The sequence below is a fragment of the Saimiri boliviensis genome, chromosome 2, assembly GCF_048565385.1.
Source record: "Saimiri boliviensis isolate mSaiBol1 chromosome 2, mSaiBol1.pri, whole genome shotgun sequence".
Classification (NCBI taxonomy): domain Eukaryota; kingdom Metazoa; phylum Chordata; class Mammalia; order Primates; family Cebidae; genus Saimiri; species Saimiri boliviensis.
The window spans coordinates 98,728,718-98,752,660 of NC_133450.1; the positions used below are offsets into that span (position 1 = coordinate 98,728,718).

At 36.6% G+C, this 23,943-nt stretch overlaps 1 protein-coding gene across 5 annotated transcripts in view; it reads left to right on the plus strand.

Moving 5' to 3' along the window:
- MAP4K5 (mitogen-activated protein kinase kinase kinase kinase 5) overlaps positions 1-23,943 on the plus strand; it is a 118,889-nt gene that overhangs the window by 78,018 nt on the left and 16,928 nt on the right. For all 5 annotated transcript variants that reach the window (XM_010341094.3, XM_074393951.1, XM_074393952.1 and 2 more), the window contains 11 exons: positions 9,040-9,098; positions 10,497-10,564; positions 12,171-12,213; positions 13,095-13,248; positions 14,262-14,359; positions 14,528-14,569; positions 15,758-15,842; positions 19,584-19,663; positions 20,277-20,337; positions 22,627-22,741; positions 23,099-23,157. In XM_010341094.3, coding sequence (XP_010339396.1) covers positions 9,040-9,098; positions 10,497-10,564; positions 12,171-12,213; positions 13,095-13,248; positions 14,262-14,359; positions 14,528-14,569; positions 15,758-15,842; positions 19,584-19,663; positions 20,277-20,337; positions 22,627-22,741; positions 23,099-23,157 — 864 coding nt within the window. The remainder of the gene's footprint in view (positions 1-9,039; positions 9,099-10,496; positions 10,565-12,170; positions 12,214-13,094; positions 13,249-14,261; positions 14,360-14,527; positions 14,570-15,757; positions 15,843-19,583; positions 19,664-20,276; positions 20,338-22,626; positions 22,742-23,098; positions 23,158-23,943) is intronic.

Here is a 23,943-nt window from a genome sequence, read left to right on the forward strand (position 1 = left end):
TGCTAAAAATCTGCAAGAAAAAAAAATACAAAATTAACATTTTACACAATCACATCACCCAGAACCAACCCATAGTTAATATTTTGCCACATTTCTTTCATTTTCAATGTGTATTTTTACATGGCTGAATTTATGCTATGCATAAAATTTCACTTAATAATAGAAGTATTTTTCATATATTAGCATAAACTTTACAACCATTCTGTTTAGCAATTGCTTTCAGTTTCATTAATTGATATATTGTAGTTAGCCAGTTTATTCTCACTGCACATTTGGGTTGGTTTCAGGTTTTAAACATCAGATCAGCACTAAGGTGAATCTTTTCTAAAGCAAATATTTTAAAAGAGAGATTTTTAAAATTTAATAAATTAATCATTGGCAGATGAAAATTTCCTATCAGTATTTATCACCTTAGCCGCATTAATTTAGAACAACGGATTTGTAAAGAAGTTTTAGTTTTTCTCTGGTTTATTGCCTTAAATGAATACTTGTTCTGAGAGATTTAAAGTAGTTTACTATAAAATAGGATATATGACTAACAAAATCAAATAAAATTGTAAACCATACTAGAAGGAAGATAATTCATTAAATATTGCAGCTAATTAGAATTATTGCCAGTGTGCATTTTAAGTCTGAGTTTTCATAAACCCAAACATTTCTAGCTTTCTGAGTACAGCTTTAAAACTCTTAGTCACTGGAGAGTTAAGAGTATGTTTGCCTTCTTAGTTGTTCCAATCAGCTTTTTCATAATTCAACTAGTAATTCAAGATTTAATGTCTTTGTTATTGCCTAGATTGATGATACCGTCGTATGCAGTTCTCTCCTTATATAGTCTAAGATGAGCTCTGTGGGCCTCAGACAGAAAAGTAGCAAAGTTGATAATCCATTGTAACATCATTTTCTTTATTTTATGCACTTCCATAGTATTTCATTACTGTAGTCTGTGTTATCTATCTTTTCTTGTATAGTTTTGGGGTTTTGTGTCTTATTTAGCAAGGCTTTCTCGATTCCAAAGTTATAAAACAAATTTTCTATTGTTTCTTCTTGTATTTTTAATGTAATTTTTTTTTTTCTTTTGAGACGGAGTTTCGCTCTTGTTACCCAGGCTGGAGTGCAATGGCGCGATCTCGGCTCACTGCAACCTGTGCCTCCTGGGTTCAGGCAATTCTCCTGCCTCAGCCTCCTGAGTAGCTGGAATTACAGGCACGTGCCACCATGCCCAGCTAATTTTTTTGTATTTTTAGTAGAGACGGGGTTTCACCATGTTGACCAGGATGGTCTCGATCTCTTGACCTCATGATCCACCGAGCCCGGCCTGTCATTTTTTAAATATTTAAAAATCTGGTGTAAATTATTTGGTGGAAGATATGAAGTATAGATCGAACTTGAATTTCTTTCTAGATGACTACTCTTGTTTCATATTTGTTAAAAATGCAGTCTTTGGCCGGGCGCGGTGGCTGAAGCCTGTAATCCCAGCACTTTGGGAGGCCGAGGCAGGTGGATCACGAGGTCAAGAGATCGAGACCATCCTGGTCACCATGGTGAAACTCCGTCTCTACTAAAAATACAAAAAAATCAGCTGGGCTTGGTGGCGCGTGCCTGTAATCCCAGCTACTCAGGAGGCTGAGGCAGGAGAATTGCCTGAACCCAGGAGGCGGAGGTTGCGGTGAGCCGAGATCGCGCCATTGCACTCCAGCCTGGGTAACAAGAGCAAAACTCTGTCTCAAAAAAAAAAAAAAAACCAGTCCTTTTACTCATAGATTTGATATGCCATCTTTATTATATACCAAATTGCCATATATATTTTAGGATTGTTTCTGGAAATTCTATTCTATTGCATAAATGTTTGCTTTTGTGCCAGTAGCGTACTTTTGATTATTATGTCTTTATAATATCTGTTAGAACTAATCCTACTCCTACTTTCTATCCCTGCACAGCACACATACACACACCTCTTGTCACAGTTCCTTTTCATTGTGACAATAGCTATTGTGTTTCCCCCACATAAACTTAAGAATTGGCTTATGTGGTTAAAAAAAAAAACTCAGTGTTTTTTACAGAGATCTTATTACTTTGGGAGAGTTGACATATTTATGATATTCAGTTTTCTTAACCAAAATAGACTTTTTCAGAGATAAGATCGAGATTTAGTTCTTTTATATTCCCTGAGGATATCAGTGCCCAAAATACCAATATCCTCATAGAGTGAGCTGTATGTACTTAAAACACCAGAAAGAAAGTGGTAGAGTAGAAGGTCACGTTATTAATGAGTTGTCTTTGAAGTTTTGCAAAACTTATTTTGTATTTATCAGGATTGTTTTACCACTTTGCTTTTATTTATTTGATAGATTTTATACTATTTATTTCTACTTTTTTTTTTTTTTTTTTTTTGAGATGGAGTCTCGCTCTGTCACCCAGGCTAGAGTGCAGTGGCACGGTCTTGGCTCACTGCAACCTCTGCCTCCTGGGTTCAGGTGATTCTCCTGCCTCAGCCTCTTGAGTAGCTGGGATTACACGCACCTGATATAACACCCAGCTAATTTTTTGTAGAGACAGGTTTTCAACTATGTTGGCCAGGCTGTTCTCAAACTGCTGACTTCGTGATATGCCCTCCTCGGCCTCCCAAAGCTCTGGGATTACACGTGTGAGCCACCACACCTGGCCTCTACTCTGTTTCTTGTTTCAGTTTTTAAATTGAGGTGGTAACTTATATATAGTAAAATGCTCAAATCTTAAGAATACTCCGGCCAGGTGTGGTGGCTCATGCCTGTAATCCCAGCACTTTGGGAGGCTGAGGTGGGTGGATCATGAGGTCAGGAGATCGAGACCATCCTGGCCAACATGGTGAAACCCCGTCTCTACTAAAAATAAAAAAAAATTAGCTGGGTGTGGTGGCATGCACCTGTAGTCCCAGCTACTCAGGAGGCTGAGGCAGGAGAATTGCTTGAACCTGGGAGGCGGAAGTTGCAGTGAGCTGAGATCGCACCACTGCACTCCAGCCTGGCACCTGACGACAGAACAAGACTCTGTCTCAAAAAAAAAAAAAAAAAAAAAAAAGGCATGCTCCAGGATGAATTTTTAAATATGTATACTCATGTAACTACCACCCAGCTAAAAATACAAGTATAGAACATTATCAGAATCTCAGAAGGCTTCCTTACAGGAACCTTTCCATCAGTATTCTTAAATTCTATACTCCCCTGCCCTCCCTCTGCCCAGGCTAATCACTATTCTGATCTCTGTCACATAAATTGGCTTTTACCTGAACTTGACCTTCAGGTAAATGGAGTCATTCAAAAAGCACCCTTTTGTTCCTGGCTTCTTTTACTCAACATTATGGCTTTTAGAATCATGTGTAGCAATAGTTCAGTTTTCACTATACTGTAATATTCCATTGTATGACCATACCACAATTTATCTGTTCTTCTGTTGATGACCATTTGATTCATTTCTGGTTTTTGGCTGTTATGACTACTGTAAGCATTCTTACCATTTATTTTCAGTGGACATAAATGATTATTATGAACCACACCCAATCAGTCTAAGACCAGCAGGGACAAATGTGTAGTCCAGCAAAGTCAGGTTTATTGACTCCTTGCAGTGACGGAGAACACACACCAGAGGAACTGAATCATTCAGGATTTCATCAAACAGGAGAAAAGAAGTACAGGATTTTGGAAAGAATAAAGTTCGGGTGAAATTTAAGTGATGACTTAAAGCAAAGTAGGAATGTGTATGAAAGGGTGAACATCAGGTCTCTACTGTAAAAGTAAACTCAGAGTGTGTTTCCTTGGAAACTTGTTGAAGTGTTGTGTTCAGAAATGCCTTTATTTGAAGCTCTGCATCTGGATTGGAAATTTAGTCTGTTTCTCTGTGTCAGTGATTTAGGCCAGGCAAGAATAGGATGATTCATTCTAAACATGATTTCACAGAGCAATGTTTCTGGCAGTCATTGATTTTAGAGAGAGAGATTTCTCAGTTAGAAAGCGGTATAACTCAGAGAGGGTCATTATATGAAACTTTACATATGCAAAATGTCCTTGGGAGAAATATTATTTCTTGTTGACTCTGCATTTGGATTTGTGTCTGTTCTGTCAGCCTGTTGAATGACAAGGCAGATTTCTTACTTTCTCAGTCTGATTCAGATATGAGTGTATTGGCTAAATTACCTTATTTTTTGCCGGGGGTGGGGGTCATCTGAAGAGTATATTAGTGGTTGAGCCCAATTACCTTGGAAACAAACTGATTACATGAAATTGGCACCAAGGGAAAGTAGGAGGTATTCACAAAGAGTATAAGCCTAACAGTTAGTTTAATTGTATAATTTTAGTTGACTCATGAGTAAATTTCAGCCAGGTATTAGACTCATACCCCAGACTGACTAAGGCTGCAAAGGGCAATAGTAAGAATAGGGACTCTGTAATTAAGAAGTAACAAGCATCTGTCAGTAGTCCAAAATCTCCAGCTACCAAAAGGTAGGGAATGTGACTAAGAAAAAGTTCTATTGCCACAGTTTAAAGTAAGACAACCAGTGGCTGCAGTTATCTTTCCATGGGTCTTGGGTAGACCTTCCACTTCCATCTGACTTGAGTGGAAGCTCTCTTCTTTTTGTAGTCATCTGCTTTAGAAGGATTCCTTGTCACCTCTTTTTGAGGTGTCCTGCTGGGACAGTCTTCCAGTGATTTAAGATTGGCTTACATCTCTATGTTTGAGAGACATTAATACGGGGATCAACACCCTATTTTACCATTGCATTAGTTATTAACAGTGCCTGGCCAAATTCTATTTATTGAGGTTAGAGGGCAGTTTTCCAGAAGACCATCTCTGAATTTTAATGTAAAGGTTGCTTTAGAGGAAATACTTCCTGAACCTGTTTGAATGGAAAACTGTATGTACATTGAGTTCCAGTTAATAACTGGAGATATAATAAACATAGAAACTTGAGTTGGTGGCAGTATTTCCAAATGTATAGGATGCTCAGATTTTGGTTCATTGAGAGAGAGTTAACGAGCTCCAGGGGAATTGCCCTCACTTGTCATTCGGGCAAAGGAGAAAAACAACAACGAAAAACCCTTTAGGCTAAGGAAGTCTCAGGATTTCTGAAAGTTTAACCAACTTCAGTTTGAGATTTCCATTTGTCCTTTTTATCTTGCCTGAAGGCTAAGAGTGATAAAGGCAATAGAAATTTTGAGTAAGATGTACAGATGCTCCCTGATTTACGATGGGGTTACGTCCTAATAAACTCATTGTGAGTTGAAAATACCATAAGTCAGGCCGGGCGCGGTGGCTCAAGCCTGTAATCCCAGCACTTTGGGAGGCCGAGGCGGGTGGATCACGAGGTCAAGAGATCGAGACCATCCTGGTCAACATGGTGAAACCCTGTCTCTACTAAATATACAAAAAATTAGCTGGACATGGTGGCGCGTGCCTGTAATCCCAGCTACTCAGGAGGCTGAGGCAGGAGAATTGCCTGAACCTGGGAGGCGGAGGTTGCGATGAACCGAGATCGTGCTATTGCACTCTAGCCTGGGTAACAAGAGCGAAACTCTGTCTCAAAAAAAAAAAAAAGAAAGAAAAGAAAATACCATAAGTCAAAAAAACATTAAACACACCTAACCTACGAGACATCATAACTTAGCCCAGCCGTCTTAAACAGGCTCAGAATACTTAACCTTAGGGTAACTGACTGGGAGCTGTGGCTTGCTGTCGCTGTCCAGCATCTCAAGAGAGTATCATATCATGTCACTAGTCTGGGAAAAGATCAAAATTCAAAGTACAGTTTCTACTGAATGCATATCAATTTTGTACCACCAGAAAGTCAGAAAAATTGTAAGTCAAGCCTTCATCAGTTAGGAATCATCTGTACTGTCTTACAAATCTCCTTAGTAACAGTTGTAGAGAGACAAGTGTTTCTATTTCCAGAGAAGTAATCAGAGATTTCCCAAGTAGGTGTATTCATCCTAAAAATAGACATATAATTACCAAATAAAAGCCTATATTGACAGAATAACATTTTGGGGGGAAAAAAACCTGAAGTATAACATACCTGTATGTTCTTCTACATCAATATTTTTTAAAGCTGCCAATTAGAACCCAATTCATGACATCAACTCAGTTTTTAAAAAAAAGAGATGAGGTACTGCAGTATGAAATTTTTGTGGGTTTTTTGTTTGTAAGCAATTTGTGATGTGTCTAACTGCATTTTTTCTTGGTGTTCTGTCTTGGGTTCATCGAGCCTCTTAGATATGTAGGTTAATATTTTTCATCAAGTTTGGAAAATGCTTGATCACTGTTTATTCAAAATTTCTGCCCCAGTCTCTCTCCTCTGCTTCTGGGACTCCAGTTATATATGTTGGAACACCAGATGTTGTCCACAGGTCATGGAGGCTTTGCTCTCCCTATCTTCTCCCTTTATCCACACATAAGTTGTTTTTTATTTGTTTGTTTTGTTGTTTGTTGTTTTTTTTCCACTGTACTTTAGTTTTGTTTCTGTTGCCCTGACTTGAAGCTCATTGATCTTTTTTAGTGTTGAGTCTACTGTTAAGCCTATTCAGTCAATTTTATTTCAGCCAAGGTTTTTCTGGATTTAGACTTCCAGTCATATATGTAATATACCTGTATACATGTACACATATATATAATTTCTGTTTTTCTACTGAGGTATTCTGTCTACTCACTTACTGTATCTATCTTTTCTCTTAAATCTTTGAACATATTTATAATAGCTGTTTTGAAATTCTTGTCTGCTAATTTTAACACCTTTGTCACCTCTAAGTTTGTTTTTATTAATTTGTTTTCAACCAATTATGGTTTCTATTTTCTAGCTTCTTCACCTGTCTTTTTTATTGTATCTTGGACAATGTAATACATTTTTGAGCATCTGGATTTTATCCTCTTTCTTTAAAGAGTTAATTACCTGGTATGTCTACTTAATCCTTTCAAGGCTTATGTCAGGTTTTAGTATTCAGCAAGGTCTTTCCTCTGGTAAAAAGCCAGATATTTTTCCTGGTACTGTGGGATCTCCAGAAGCTCACAGTGCTCTGTTGGCTATTTTCTGAGATACCTTGCATAGTCTTGCTCTTGGTATTCAGCCAAAGACTTAAGGAAACCTCTTTGCATATTTTTGGAGTTCCTCCTTTATACAGCTTTCTTATTTCTGTTATTGTGCACTCTCTCTAAGCAGCCCCAAATTCAAATCATTGTTCCCTTCACCTTTTAAGACTGTTACTTTCTCTTTGGGCTCCATTTCCTTGTGTACTAGTTTGGAAAGTGCCCCCAAGCAGTAAATCAGGGTAAATAAGGCTCTTGATACCATGTATTTTCTTCCTTTAAGAATAACAGCCCTGTGGTGTCTATAGTGCATTGCCTCTAAACATTTGCTTTAGTTTGTACACACACAAACATGCAGACATATAAGTGTTACATGTAGATAGTTGTTTATACAGAAGGGTAAGCCCAATTTCTGTTATTTAAAAATGGCCGGGCATGGTGGCTCATACCTGTAATCCTGGCACCTTGGGAGGCCTAGGCGGGCTGATCACCTAAGGTCAGGAGTTCCAGACCAGCCTGGCCAACATGGTGAAACGCAATCTCTACTCAAAATACAAAAATTAGCTGGGCATGGTGGCCCATGCCTGTAGTCCCAGCTACTCAGGAAGGTGAGACAGGAGAATCGCTTGAACCTGAGAGGTGGAGGTTGTAGTGAGCTGAGATTGTGACAGTGCACTCCAGCCTGGGCGACAGAGCAAGACTCCATCTCAAAAAAAGAAAAAAAAGTAATATTTTCACATTTATGCCTTTTATAATGTATTTCTAGGCCTGCTTGCCAGTGGTTCTGGTTGTCACAAAAACAAACTTTAGCTCATCTCTGTTTCAAAAGACTAAAGAAGCTCTTTATGAATTATGGTAGTAGTTCTTGAATTCAGATTTTTAAAAATTATGTTAAATAAGTCATTAATGACAAAGGACTTTTTATTTTAGATTTTTTAAAGTAGATACTATATTTTATGTAATACTTTCCAACTGTTGAAAAATTTATGACATGCTGTTTTTGTTTAATATGATAAATTATGTCAGTGCTTTGTATTTGCTTTTTACAAGTCTTGTTTTTAGGGATAAGGACAACTGGATCATATTTGAAAGTGCTTTTTAAAAGAATTTTGTTTGCTAAGATTGTATTTAGGAATTTTGCATCTCTATGATGCAAGTATGAGTGTTTAAAAAAAATTGGGGGGCTTTTAGTCACATTGGATTTTAAATATTTTTAATTTTAAATACTTTATAAGGAAGTAATAAACCCTCCTTTTCTCTGTTTTAGAACATTTTATTTTATTATTATTATTATTTTTATTCAATAAATAAAGACAGCCTCACCATGTTGGTCAGGCTGGTCTTGAACTCCTGACCTCAGGTGATCTGCCCACCTTGGCCTTCAAAGTGCCTGGATTACAGTCGTGAGCCACCGCGCCCAACCAGAACATTTTATACAAAAGAAGTTAGTCTTTGAATATTTTCAATAATTCTGAAGTCAGTATGACTAGACCAAACAAAATAAAAATACATATTTAGCAAAATATATCAGATTCCTGAATGCCATTGTGACATTTAATTTGACAGAAGTCGTTTGTTCTTTTTCGATAATTTATAGGTAGTTTTCTTAGTTCATCTCTGCCATGAAGCTATAGCTTAAACTGTCTCAAAACAGTCTACAGCATAGAGAAAATTCTTAAAGTTTTCACTTAGTCATTTACTTTAAATGAATTTTTTAAAATGTCTTCTATACAAAAAGAACTGTTTGTGTAATTTCCTGATTCCAACCAACAATTAAGTAGAGATGTTAGGAAGACCCAGTTTGTTACTTACTTTTGGTATGCATAACAAAGAGGTACTCTAGTAGTAAAAAAAATAAGATATTTTTGTCTTCTCTTCTTTCCCCTCTTCTTTCTCCCTCCCTCACCCTATATACAAACTCGTCATTACATTTCTGAGATCAGCCCTTTGAGATGCTGAGCTTGTACATGCTTGTTATATATTTTGCAGTTGACAAATTACAATTTGAACCTCCTCTGAGAAAAGAAACAGAAGCACGGGATGAAATGGTAAGAATTAATTTTTAAAACATTATTTTTACATTAAGATTTGAGAAAACTTTTTTTTGAGTTGTACTTTGATCAGGAAACAGAGTGATACATTCTTTTAAGCATTAATCTTGATAATTTTTTCTATATTAAAGTTTTTAAGAGTTTATAGTTTTATTTTTACTAGAGCAAAATGTAATATACAGTTTCAGCCATTCATTCTAACCTCCTTAGTCTTTTGAAGGGTTTACATGTTATTAAATACACAGAATTTGATTCGTTTTAAGCCTTCAGGACCTTTTTTTTTTTTTAAACTGATTATGTTTGGTTTATAGTAAATCCTACATTCTGTATTGCCTTACTTTTTAAAATATATTTTATTTGTTAATATAGCTTCTTTTTAAACTGTTGCTTCTATTTTAAAGTTACGTTTAGTTACTTCTTTCCTTATCTAAAAGGAAAAAAGTGGCCAAGTGCAGTGGCTCACGCCTGTAATCTCACTACTTTGGGAGGCAAAGGTGGGCGGATCACCTGAAGTTAGGAGTTCTAGACCAGCTTGGCCAACATGGTGAAACCCCATCTCTACTAAATATAGAAGAATTGGCCAGGCGTGTTGGCATGTTCCTGTAATCTCAGCTACTCAGGAGGCTGAGGCAGGGAGAATCACTTGAACCCAGGAGGTAGAGGTTGCAGTAAGCCAAGATCAAGCCATTGCACTCCAGCCTGGGTGACAGAGCAAGATTCCATCTCAAAATAAATAAATAAAAGGAGCCAGGCAAGGTGGCTCACGCCTGTAATCCAAGCATTTTGGAGACCAAGGCGGGCAGATCACCTGAGGTCGGGAGTTCAAGACCAGCCTGACCAACATGGTGAAACCCTGTCTTAAAAAAAAAATTAAAAAAGAATAAATAAAAGGAAAAAAGCACAATACTATAAGAGTTAGCCTAACCTAGCCTACTGAGTTCATTCTTAATGTTTAGAAGTTGTGCTCTTCTTACCGTAAACGTTGGTGCATGATAAAGCCCCAGTTTCCACGCTAACAGGAAAAAGTAGCACTAATAAATTTGTGACAGTTTAGTAATATGATATTTAGTTCTCTATGCTAATGGAGTAATGAGACTGATAATTCAGTTATTTTCTTTTACTGTTTGTTTTGGAATATACTCACATATTGATAAAGAAGATTTGTCACATTTGAAGCTACATTTAGTATGTTTATGGAATTTCTTAAGTTCAAGTCAACTCATAATGAATCATTGACCTAAATATGTCAAATGACAAAGCAAATCTAGCTGGAGATTAAAAAATTGATAGAATGCCAAGGTGATTAATAATTATGACACTGGAATGTTTTCTTGAATCAGATAAAATGGTTAATATCTGTTAAACAAAGTAACATTTTAAACTGTATCTTTAAAGGGATTGTCATCAGACCCAAATTTCATGTTACAGTGGAATCCTTTTGTTGATGGTACAAATACTGGCAAGTAAGTTGTTTTCTAATTTAATAATTGTATTTTATTTGATTACATAAGAAGAGTAGGGGCATGTGATTTATTCTAATAAGCTTTAATTTGCATTCTTGAAAAAGTTACATTATGCCTTTAATCAAGGTAAAGCTTTTGACTTTTACCAAAAAGCATCATGTATTGATCATTAAGGTTTTTTGTTTTGTTTTAATCAGAATATGCTACGTAATGGTAATTTACTAAAAGGTGAGTCACATGATATCATGGGAAAAAAGTAGTGTATTGGAGTTAGAAAGCCCCACTTTTGTCTCTCCAGTGTAGTTACCTCAGCAATTAAGTGAGGGGGCTGGCCTTCCTGGTTGTTCTTAACTTATCTGTGCCCTGCAGTTGCCTATAGAGCTCTTTAGAAATACAGATTCCTAGGTTCCCACGTTAGGCCTGTATGTCTGAGGTTAACAGACTATGGCAGTCCACAAACTAAGAATGATAATACAATTTTAATGGTTGAAAAGAAATCAAAAGAATAATAGTATTTTCTTACACATAAAAATTGCGTGAAATTCAAATTTCCGTGTCCATAAATAAGTTTGTTAGAATATAACTATGCTCATTCATTTATGTATCATATATGGCTGCTTTCATACTATAACATCAGAGTTCCATAGTTAAAACTATTGTATGCCTCGCAAAGCCTACAATATTTACTCTCTGGCCCTTCGTAGAAAAAGTTTGCCAACCTCTGGTATAGAATACAGTCTTTGGGTCTGGATCTAAGAATCCTGAAAGCCTCCTGATTTATTGCAATGACTGTGGATAAGTGTGTGGGACCAGTGGACTAGTTAAGTGCTTCTCAAACTTCTTGACATGGAGAACTTATTAAAAGGAAGATTCTTATTCAGTAGGTGTAAGGAGTACATTTGGCAAAGTTCCCAGGTGATGCCAGTTCTGCTGGTTTGAGGACCATACTTTGAGTAGCAAAAGGTTTGATGATATATCCACTTAAATCTATGGGTCCCAGCTCTAAAAATCTGAATCAAGTTTTTGCTAAGAAGTTAATTTAGTTTTTATTACCTATGAAATACAGCAAAGCATAACCATAAAGTAAAATAAGACTTTGTGTCCACTTTTTTAAATCTTTTTTTTGAGACGGAGTCTTGCTGTGTCACCAGGCTGGAGTGCAGTGGCGTGATCTTGGCGCACTGCAACCTCTGCCTCCCAGGTTCAAGCGATTCTCCTGCCTCGGCTTCCTGAGTAGCTGGGACTATAAGGCGCATGCCACCACACCCAGTCAATTTCTGTATTTTTAGTAGAGACAGGGTTTCACTATGTTGGCCAGGATGGTCTTGATCTCTTGACCTCATGATCTGCCCACCTCAGCCTCCCAAAGTGCAAGGATTACAGGCCTGAGCCACCGCACCCAGCCTAAAGTATTTATTTTATTGACATACTAATACAATTTGACAATATGAGTGAGGTTTTAGGTCTTCCTAAAGATTTTATACTCTGCATTGTGATGTGTCTTTTACATCCTCTGTATAGAAACTAATTTAATACATATTTGATAATATCTGTATTTTTGATTATGGTCCTTTATCATCATCTAAATTGCATTTTTTTTTATTAGATCAACCTCAAAACGTGCAGTACCACCTCCCCTACCTCCTAAGGTGAGCTACTTAATGATTTTGAACACTAAGTCTTTATTTAAATAATAGTTAAATTTTTTAATAATTGTTGAGTTTTTTTTCAAAATTTTCTTAAATGTATTTTAGATGAATACAGTTTTCTTCAAAAGGAGTATATGATGGTGTAAAATATATAAAGAAGATTTCATGAGAAATACAATATTTTTAATAGCTATTAGAAAAATGCGGCTGGGCGTGGTGGCTCACGTCTGTAATCCCAGCCTTTGGGATGCCGAAGCAGGCAGATGAGTTGAGGTCAGGAGTTTGAGACCAGCCTGGCCAACATGATGACACCCTGTCTCTACTAAAAATTCAAAAATTAGCTGGGCATGGTGGCGTGTGCCTATAATCCCAGCTACTCGGGAGGCTGAGGCACGAGAATCACTTGAACTCAGGAGGCGGAGGTTGCAATGAGCTGAGATCAGACAACTGCACTCCAGCCTGGGTGACAGGGCAAGGCTCCGTCTCAATTTAAAGAAAAAGACAAAAATAGTTATTACTTACTGAAGAAATTACTTGACTACATGGAGGGGCAACAGAGTTTATCATTTATCACTCTTATTTATGATTATAGCTTGACATGTTAGTGGAGTCATTTTTCTTGATTGTTTCTAGTTACTGTTTTGTGAATTGTTGATATATTAGTTATAAAAATTTTATCAGTTTTGAATTAGGGCTGATTAAAAATCACATGGCAAGTTGATGGTTGTGTTGGGGCAGTAAATCACCTCGTACTTTTCTCACTTACCCCAGTGAATTAAACTGTATAGAAGAAAGAAAAAAGGTGCATTCCCTTTCCCTAAAGACTCTGATGCCTAATGATAACTAACTGTTAAAGTACTTTTTTGTCTTTGTACCACTAGCCAAGGATAAGCATTTACCCTGAGGACAACTTTCCGGATGAAGAAAAATCATCAACCATAAAACATTGTCCTGATTCAGAGAACAGAGCTCCCCAAATTCTCAGAAGACAGAGTAGCCCAAGTTGTGGGCCTTTGGCAGAGACTTCCTCTATTGGTATGGCTAGCAGTATTAGCAGCCATGGAGTACATATGGCTAAATATTGTTACCTGGGTGAATAAATCAAAGTGAAAATGAAATGAAAATCATTTGTTCCTATTAAAAAATATATTTTTTTCTTTAGTCAATCCTATTACATCTTAAAGCTTTGTAAAGGCTCTTTCATTTCACATGGATGTGCTATAAATAGATTCAGTTCACTTCAATCCAAATGTGAACCCTTACTAAATACTTATTAGAAGATATGGAAGGGTGAATGCATGTGTCTGCCATCCAGAACTTCAAGAGTCTATAGCAGAAGTTATACCCACATATGCATAACATCAGGAAAGACAGCTTATATAAGTGTGTCCTGAAATAATTACCTGATTATAATAGAAGACCAGAGATTTCTGAGGGAGATAAATAAAGGTGGAGAATAAAGAAGGTAAGGTCTTGCAGGATTTTTTTTTTTTCTGTAGAGACAGGGTTTCGCCATGTTGCCCAGGCAGATCTCAACTCCCTACGGTCAAGTGATCCACCTGCCTTGGCCTCCCAAAGTTCTGGGATTACAGGCGTGAGCGACCGTACCTGGTCCTTCCTGCAGGATGTTAACGGGCTTGGTGAGCCTTCAGTAGTAATCAAATTCACTGAAGCCAGGAAATCTGAATTATGCAGTCTAATATAGTGAAACTGTGAGTTCTTAAAGAATATATACTGAAAGATAACAACTAAAAAGGTGGATTGAAGTTAAGTTATAAAAAGCTTTGCATATCTGTGTCAGTAGGTCAGATTTTTTTTCTTTATGATATGGACAAACATGTATTAAGACCACTGCTAAAGATGAGTGCTACCTCTGTAGAATCTAGAGAAAGGCATCAAAGATAAATTAACTTACCTGAGAATAGAAAATATTCCCCAGTCAATGATCATCCAAATGGGAGACAAGTAGTGGGGGAACAGGGAAATAATTTGTCAAGGAAAGTACTTATTTGTATGGTCATTCAGCTTTTAACCATGACTCTCTTTAGGAAATGGTGATGGTATTTCAAAACTGATGAGTGAAAATACAGAAGGATCAGCACAAGCACCACAGTTACCACGAAAAAAGGACAAACGAGACTTCCCTGTAGGTATAACAGGCATTTAGCGATTAGTTGTAAATACTACTATATTTATCATGCAACAGGCATAGGTTGTTGAATTCAATAATTCAAGTTACCAAATTTCTAAATGTCTTAAGATTTTTTTTAAGACTTAGAAGATCTTACACTATTAAAATTTATTTTTCCCATAGAAACCAGCCATCAATGGCCTTCCACCCACCCCAAAAGTTCTGGTAAGGAATATTTTTATGTGAATTATTTGCCTTTTTTTTTCTCTCTCTTTAGAAGCAGCAGTATATTGGCTGTCAAGTACTTGAGCCTTTGAAAGTTAAGATACCGGCCGGGCGCGGTGGCTCAAGCCTGTAATCCCAGCACTTTGGGAGGCCGAGGCGGGTGGATCACGAGGTCGAGAGATCGAGACCATCCTGGTCAACGTGGTGAAACCCCGTCTCTACTAAAAATACAAAAAAAAAACTAGCTGGGCGTGGTGGTGCGTGCCTGTAATCCCAGCTACTTAGGAAGCTGAGGCAGGAGAATTGCCTGAGCCCAGGAGGCGGAGGTTGCGGTGAGCCGAGATCGCGCCATTGCACTCCAGCCTGGGTAACAAGAGCGAAACTCCGTCTCAAAAAAAAAAAAAAAAAAAAAAAGAAAGTTAAGATACCATAAAATACAAAGATACTGGATGCATTTGGATATCTCCTAAATTATTATCATATATTCTAATTTGAGTGGGTGAATTAGAGTTGGCAGTGTTTCACCTTTTGTAAATACTGGCAGTTGAATCCTCAGATTAGCCTGCAAAGGCCAGTTTAATTTTAATATGATTATATTAATAGTACTGTGTCCTCTTCATTATGTGGATTAAATATCTTTCTACCCCGAAAGTGATTTTCACATTGGACTATATACAGTGAAAAGGAACCAGGGAAGCTTATATTAATGCTTTTCTCCTAGCCAGTAAGTGGGACTTACCTGTGAATGTGAACCCCATGATCCCATGAATGGGATGGAAACCAGTCATGTGAATGGGATGGTTTATACATTGTCCTTTTTTATTCAATGGAAGTCTAGTGTATGATATAAATATCAGTCTTTTTGTCCATTATGACTATTATGGAGTTAATCTGTTAGTGAATGAAATTATCCACTGTTTCACAGTAATAATTGTCGGTCCTAAAAAATAGTAATAACTTAAAATTCCTAGACTATATCATTGATGTATGTAGATCTTTTGGTAAATTTGATATTTTTGCCATAAAATAGTGGATTAATTATGTCAAAATGTGAATTTTGTTTTGGAATGAAACCACAAGCATATGCAAGTAAGTGAATTTGGCATTTCATAATGATGTTAGCTATTTTCTAAGAATATATAAAATTTTCTAATCAAATAAGTCAACATTTCTTTCTTTATAAATAAGATGGGAGCATGCTTTTCGAAAGTTTTTGATGGCTGTCCTTTGAAAATTAATTGTGCAACATCCTGGATACATCCTGACACAAAAGGTAAAATGTCTGAATTCCATGTACATTTCCAATAAAATATTTATTGTGGGAAAGGATCATCGTGATCAGTGACTTGAAGTTGTTTACTTTAAAAATATAATTTTAGAAACCTAATGGTATAGGAACCTACAACAACCTAAAGAGGTTAATAGGGTTTTGGTTTAAAGGCATTAAAATTTAGGAGTGTATAGAAACTATTCTTGGCCAGGCGCAGTGGCTCACACCTGTAATCCCAGCACTTTGGGATGCCAAGGAGGGCAGATCACGAGGTCAAGAGATTGAGAACATCCTGGCCAACATGGTGAAACCCCATCTCTACTAAAAATACAAAAATTAGCCAGGCGTGGTGGTGTGCACCTGTAATCTCAGCTACTCAAGAGGCTGAGGGGCAAGAATGGCTTGAACCCAGGAGGCGGAGGTTGCAGTGAGCCGAGTTGTACCACTGCACTTCAGCCTGAGAGACAGAGCAAGACTCTGTCTTTAAAAAAAAAAAAAAAGAAAGAAAGAAACTCTTCTTGATTGAAGGACTAAAGAGAAATCACAACTGATTACATTCTTAATTTAGAATTTTCTTTTACTATAAATGGACATTATTGGGATATTGGGACAATTTATAATCTGAATAAGTAAAGATTATCGATTATGTTGTTTATTGTTTAAGTATTAATGTCCTGTGGTTATATGACCTTTTTTTCCTTAATGTACACAAATAATTCAAAGTGAAGAGGCATCATGTTCATAAGTTGTCTTAAACAGCTCAGAAAACAAAAAAATAATTATGTAAGGAGAAGGATCAAGCAGAAGCAGTAAATGTTCAGCATTTGTGGAATTTGTGTTACAGCTATTTAGGAATTAGTTGTACTATTACAACTTTTCTGTAAGTCTGAAATGATATTGAAATAACTTTTAAAATTTAGATTATGTTTCTGAAGTGAGGAAACATTTTTAGAGGCAAAAATTTGTTATCAAATAGATCTGGGTTTGGATTCCCACTCTTGTCATTACCATGTGACTTTGAAAACTCTCAACCTAACACCTCTGATATTCAGTGTGATCCTTTGTACCATAAATCACTCCCAATATTCACTTTGTTGCAAGGAATAAACAAGGCTACCCCAGTGTCTTGAAACTAGCAAACAGACTAGTCAGTAGAGGATTTCAGGAAATGCTTGTTTCTACTTAAACACAGTAATAAAGACAGGTCATAATGATGTGCTTTAAATACCACTATTAAAAAGTATAATGGAGGAAAATATACGTGCATACAATTTTTTTTTTTTTAGAGAAAGAGTCTTGTTCTGTTTCCCAGGCTGGAATGCAGTGGTTCAATCATAGTTCACTGCAGCTCGAACTCATGGGTTCAGGCAATTCTTCTGCCTCAGACTCCCAAATAGCTGTGACCACAGGTGTGTACCACCTCTTCCAGCTGATTTTTTTTTTTTTAAGTTTTTTGTAGAGATGGGGTCTCATTATGTTGCCCAGGCTGGACTCAAGCAATCCTCCTGCCTCGGCCTCCCAAAGTGCTAGGATTACAGGCATGAGCCTGTGCCTAGCCTGTGCCTTTTCTATTATGAAAAAAAAAAAATTATTAAAGAATTTGAAGTTGTTGCTGTCCTTGTTCATAACCGTTTAATTGGTATAATTTCAAACTTACAGAAAAATTATACAAATAGTGCAAGAAACTCCTATATATTTAATCATCAGGCAAAAATCATCAAATTTTGCCCATTTGTTTTGCCACTATGTATACTTTTTTTTTAGTACTTGAGAATAAGTTGGAAATATGTTCCTATCCTGTACTCTTTATGCTTTTATGTGTATTTCCTAGGAACAAGAATCATATAACTGCAGTACAATTATAAAGATCAGGAAATTTATCATTCACATAATACTGCTTTCTAATCCATAGTTGGATTATATTAGTTGTCCCAATAATATTTTTATAGTCTCCATCCCATTTTAATTGTTTATCTATCTAATAGTCTATCATCTAATTCAAGATCATGTACTGCAGTTAGCTTCCATATCTCTTTAGTCTCTTTCAGTCTAAAACAATTCCTCAACTTCTGATCTCAACATTTTTGAGGCCACTTATTTTGTAAAATGTCCCTTAATTGGGGTATGATGAGTCCTCATGCTTGAATCAGGTTATGCATTTTTGATGGGAATAACACAGAAATGTTATTGTGCATCTTCTCAGTACATCATATCAGGAGATACATGATATCAGCTTGTCCGGATACTAGCAATGTTAATATTGATCCATTGGTTAATGTAGTGTTCATTAGCTTTCTCCAATCTCAGTTTACTATTTTTCCTTTTCTGATTCGTAGGTAATTAATATGGAGATGCACTGAGATTATGTTTATAAATATCCTCTTGCTCATCACACTTTCACCCACTCAGTTTAGCATCCATTGACATCCATTGACAGTTTCTCTTCTTTCCCACCTACTCATTTGTTTATTTATCAGTTTAAACTTATGAATTCTTATTTTATTCCATGAGAGATTATCTCTGTTATTTATTCTCACACTTAAATTGTTCCAGAATTTTTGAGCAGTGGGAACATATGTGTTCTTTTGTTTGAAATGTCTTCATCATTTTTTTAGCACTTCTTTAGTTTCTGGCACAGCACAGTTTCTATGCTCAACATCTACTTTTCTTGCCCCAGAATTTGAATCAGTCTTTCTCTAAGAAGCTCTGATTCTTTTTAATAGAAAGTAATATTTAGAAACCAAGATCTGGCCGGGCGCGGTGGCTCAAGCCTGTAATCCCAGCACATTGGGAGGCCGAGGCGGGTGGATCACGAGGTCGAGAGATCGAGACCATCCTGGTCAACATGGTGAAACCCCGTCTCTACTAAAAGTGCAAAAAATTAGCTGGGCATGGTGGCATGTGCCTGTAATCCCAGCTACTCAGGAGGCTGAGGCAGGAGAATTGCCTGAGCCCAGGAGGCGGAGGTTGTGGTGAGCCGAGATCGCGCCATTGCACTCCAGCCTGGGTAACAAGGGCGAAACTCCGTCTCAAAAAAAAAAAAAAAAGAAAGAAACCAAGATCTGGATACTAGGTGTGCTCATTGTTTCTGGTGTGTCATGATTTATAATTTATATTAACTTTTTGTTTCCTTGGTCAAAAGAATATTTGAGACATCTTGCAAAAATGTGTAACTATCATTTAAAAATCTTAAAATACGAAAATTATGTTGAAAGGCAGGGTTATGTAGTAAGATAAAGTCAGAGCGAGTTAGTCTAACATGGAATATATCTGCTTTTAAAAAATAAAGGAATTGCTCACGCCTGTAATCCCAGCACTTTGGGAGGCTGAGGCAGGTGGATCACGAGGTCAAGAGATCGAGACCATCCTGGCCAACATGGTGAAACCACATCTCTACTAAAAATACAAAAAAATTAGCCAGGCTGGTCCCAGCTGCTTGGAAGGCTGAGGTGGAAGAATCGCTTGAACCCAGGAGGCGAAGGTTGCAGTGAGCCAAGATTGCGTCACTGCACTCCAGCCTGGTGACAGAGCAAGACTCCGTCTCAAAAAAATAAATAAATAAAAAAATAAAGGAATTGGGGAAAGAAGTAAAGAAGGTGATTTTGGAAAATAGTTTTATTTTAGATGGATAGGTGGCAAATTATTTTAGATGGATAGGTGGCCATTACAATGTTAAGTCATTATTTTAGTGAATGATTTCAGAAGATGATACTATATTCTGGTAATTTATCTCAACTATTTTAGATCAGTACATTATTTTTGGAACTGAAGATGGTATTTACACACTGAATCTCAATGAGCTACATGAAGCAACAATGGAACAGGTAATTAGGCGTTTTAACTCAAGAAATTAATTTATCACACCTATAATCCCAGCACTTTGGGAGGCCGAGGTGGGCAGATCACAAGGTCAAGAGATTGAGACCATCCTGGCCAACATAGTGAAACCCTGTCTCTACTAAAATATAAAAATTAGCTGGGCATGGTGGCGCACACCTGTAGTCCCAGCTACTAAGGAGACTGAGGCAGGAGAATTGCTTGAACCTAGGAGGCGGAAGTTGCAGTGAGCCGAGATTGCGCCACTGCACTCCAGCCTGGCGACAGAGCAAGACTCTGTCTCAAAAAAAAAAAATTAATTTAGACAAATTGAATAAAGAAGTATCAATTTAAATCAATCTGGTCGGCCCCAATTTTAATTTTTATGATTTAAATATTTAAAGGGGTAAAATTGTACTCTTTACATGTTCATGTTGAAAGATTTTTTTTCCTAAGGATTTAGTAATTACGTGAGTGTTAGAAAATAGTTATTTTAATACTATTTTAGATAGTATACTATTTCAGATAGTATTTTATACTATTTCAGATAGTATTTTAATTTAAGAGATTAAAATAATGACAATGAGAGAATCTTAATTATCTTATTTTTCTTTTTCTTAGTTATTTCCACGGAAGTGTACTTGGCTGTATGTTATCAATAATACTTTAATGTCATTATCAGGTATGTATGTGATGATGAAAAATAAACCACAGATAAGCAGAGAAATCGAATTTTAATATGCATTATTTTTAAATGTTATTTGTAATTATGGATGACCAATCTAAGATAGTAACTCTGGGACTTGTGGATATTTGCAACCCACCTAGAATGGGAAGAAACTTTGGGAAGGGATCCTGTCTTCAGTTAAGGCTGCACTTTCCAAACCCATCCAGCATCTAAACACCTGAAGGGTATCACAGTGCTTACCACCAGTGGCCATTCTCTTCCACTCAGCCTCCTCCACCATCGCTATCACGGCTTATGCCCTCCTTTGGGAAGTAACAGGAAAGAAGCAGAGGATCACACTCTTCTTTCTCTGCCATCTTGAGCAAGTCACTCTCTCTCCACCTCATTTATCTTAATTATAAAATAAGGATGATGGGATAATAATACAGCCTCATGAGGTTGTAAAAGTTAGATGAGATAATATCCAGAGTGCTTAGTAAACTGTAGTCTTATATGGGTGATTGCTGGTGACATTCATGTTTTTCTGGACACATGTTAACTGTCTTGGACTGATTCTTTAAAGTCTGCTAAACAAGATTCCAGAGTAACCTGTTTTTGTAGGTTATTATTAGGGGTAAATGGGTGGATAGGTGGTGTTATAAGCTTTTTTTTTTTTTTTAACTCTTAATCTGTGAAAAAAATATTATATTTTACATTTAAATGACTACCAAGAAGTTTACTGATTGCTTTCATTTGGTAGTAGAGTACAAGATAGTTTATTATTATTTCTCTATAATAGAGATTTTTAAGAATCTATATTTGAGCTGTCATGACACTGTTTATGGAGAACATGTATTTGATTGTGTGTTAAACAGCTTCTAAAAAGCTGGGGTCCTCAAGAGAATATTCCTCCAAACCTCTTTTTACTTTTGTTTGGTAAAATATTAACATATTACTGTTATGAAAATAAAGCCAATTCTGTTTGAGTTAACAATTATGAATTGTATACATAGAAACTTTTCTCTAACTCTTTTACTGCTTTTATCCCTATTCATACTTGTTTTGGAAAATAAGCTTAAAGATTACACAGGGTACATCTTAAGTAGCAAAGCTCAATAAGAGAAAGCATTCACATACATGTATGTGTGTGTCTAGCTGCCTGGCTAGCTGGGTAGCAAACTATGTATAGAGGAAGTAGAGAAAGGAAGGGTGGTTAGTGTTTAGGCAGAATATTTCTGTTCTAAGAAAACACATATAATTTTGTTGAAGATACAACTGTGTATGTGTGTGTGTATATATATGTATGTTTAATAATAAATATTGTTTTGTATTGTTATATATTATCATACCATATGTAATGAGAAATCAGAAGATGCTTACCGTATCCATCCCTCTTGTTTAATACAGCCGTATTTTTTATTATATGAAATAGCCGTGTTACCCTTGTATCGTGGCTTATAATATTGGTTGGTTTTACTTTTTAAGTATTTCAGTCTGTTGTATTTAAGACTTCATTCACAATTGATTTTTAATCCAAGGTAATTTGCTAAGTTCTTGATAAATAGGTCTGTCTCAGAGAAATAATGATAAGATAGCTTTATAGAATTTTTCATATTGTATTAAAATAATCACATGCGCCAGGCACGGTGGCTCAAGCCTGTAATCCCAGCACTTTGGGAGGCTGAGGCGGGTGAATCACGAGGTCAAGAGATCGAGACCATCCTGGTCAACAAGGTGAAACCCGGTCTCTACTAAAAATACAAAAGATTAGCTGGGCATGGTGGCGCGTGCCTGTAATCCCAGCTACTCAGGAGGCTGAGGCAGGAGAATTGCCTGAACCCAGGAGGCGGAGGTTGCAGTGAGCCAAGACTGCGCCATTGCACTCCAGCCTGGGTAACAAGAGCGAAACTCCGTCCCAAAAAAAAAAAAAAAAAAAAAAAAATCACATGTACATCATTGTAACTCAATCTGTAACATAAGATTTTTGTACAACAGTGTTTAACATTTTCTTTTTCTTTGCTGGCATCATTAAGGTTTAGTCTGCCTAGATCACCTATTAGTCACAATGTACCTAATTTATATATTATGAATTAAAATTATATATTAATTTTAAAACATTTTATCTATTGTCTTTCAAAATAGTATTAACTGAGGGTTTTTTGTATGTGTTTTTCTATTTTGCTTGGCTTTTTGAACATTACTGGACTCCTCATTTTAGAAGGTAATTATGTTTTCTTTTTCTCGAAAATTGTATTTCTCTTCTGTAAATGATCCTTAAAAAGGCAACCTGTTTTTCTTTTATAGGAAAAACCTTTCAACTCTACTCTCACAATCTTATAGCTTTGTTTGAACATGCCAGAAAACCAGGATTAGCTGCCCATATTCAAACTCATAGGTTTCCAGACCGCATACTACCAAGGTACAAAATATCATTTTGATTCTACTGAATGAGGGGAATTAGTGTTTATTTTAAAAATAGCCAGTATTCCTTGCCCAGTAAAACACTTTGTCTTAATTTTCAAAGGTAGTTTACACTAAAGTGTATTACATCTAGAAAAGCTTAATGTTTTCTGAACTTGACCATGAGAATCAACTGTGGAAATTTTATAATACAGAGTATCAGGCCCTTCCTCAGTCCTAGATCAGATAGTGTGGAGTCAGGCTCCAAGACAGTTTTTTTAAGCTCCTTTCTGCCTGATTTTGATGCAACCGATTTACAAATCACTGTATTACAACCACTGCTGTAGAGTGCATTTATATTGTCTTATGTTTTCAGAAAATTTGCTTTAACAACAAAGATTCCTGATACAAAAGGCTGCCACAAATGTTGCATTGGTGAGTAAATGGTATTTCTCAAACTGAATGGTTAAAACTTTGAACATCTTCAAAATTACCTGAAGAGTCTTATGGAATCAGATAGAAAGGAGGAGGGTAGATTTTTAAGATTGGTTTTTAGTAGGAAGTTAAGCTGTCATTGAATTGAAATACAAGAATATAGATCGCATAGAAATGCTTAGAAATAACAACGTTCATGTTTTCTCAAAGCATAGTTTCCTGAGACTGTATCTTTGCTAATATTCTAGCTTTCACTGATTTAACGTTAGCCATCTACTAGTTACTACCACTGTTTTATGAACATGTTTAACAGGAGTTGAGCCGACTATGAAGTTAGAGGGAACAGTTCATGCAAGAACACCCTCACTTCTGATACCAACTGCAAGTTGAGAGATTCCCAAAACTACCCCCAGAATAAAAAAAATCCACTAGAAGGTATCACACAACTTACTGAAAGCAGTTGTACTCCTAGTTATGATTACAGTTTAGAACATGGAAAGATCCCGATTAAAATCAGCCAAGGGAGGAAGTACATAGGGCAGAGTCCAGGAAAAGTACCAAATGTGGAGCTTCTGTTGTCCTCTCCCTTTGGAGTAGCGGATAGCATTACTTTTCCAGCATTGTTATGTGGCAGTACACACAACCATTGCCAACCACAAGCTTATTTGAACCTCAGTGTTCAGAGTTGTTACTGGGGCTTCATCACAAAGACATTGATAACCATCTTGCTGATCTCAATATGCAGCCCCTCTAGAGGTTATCTGATGCTGCATGACCCAAAGCCCC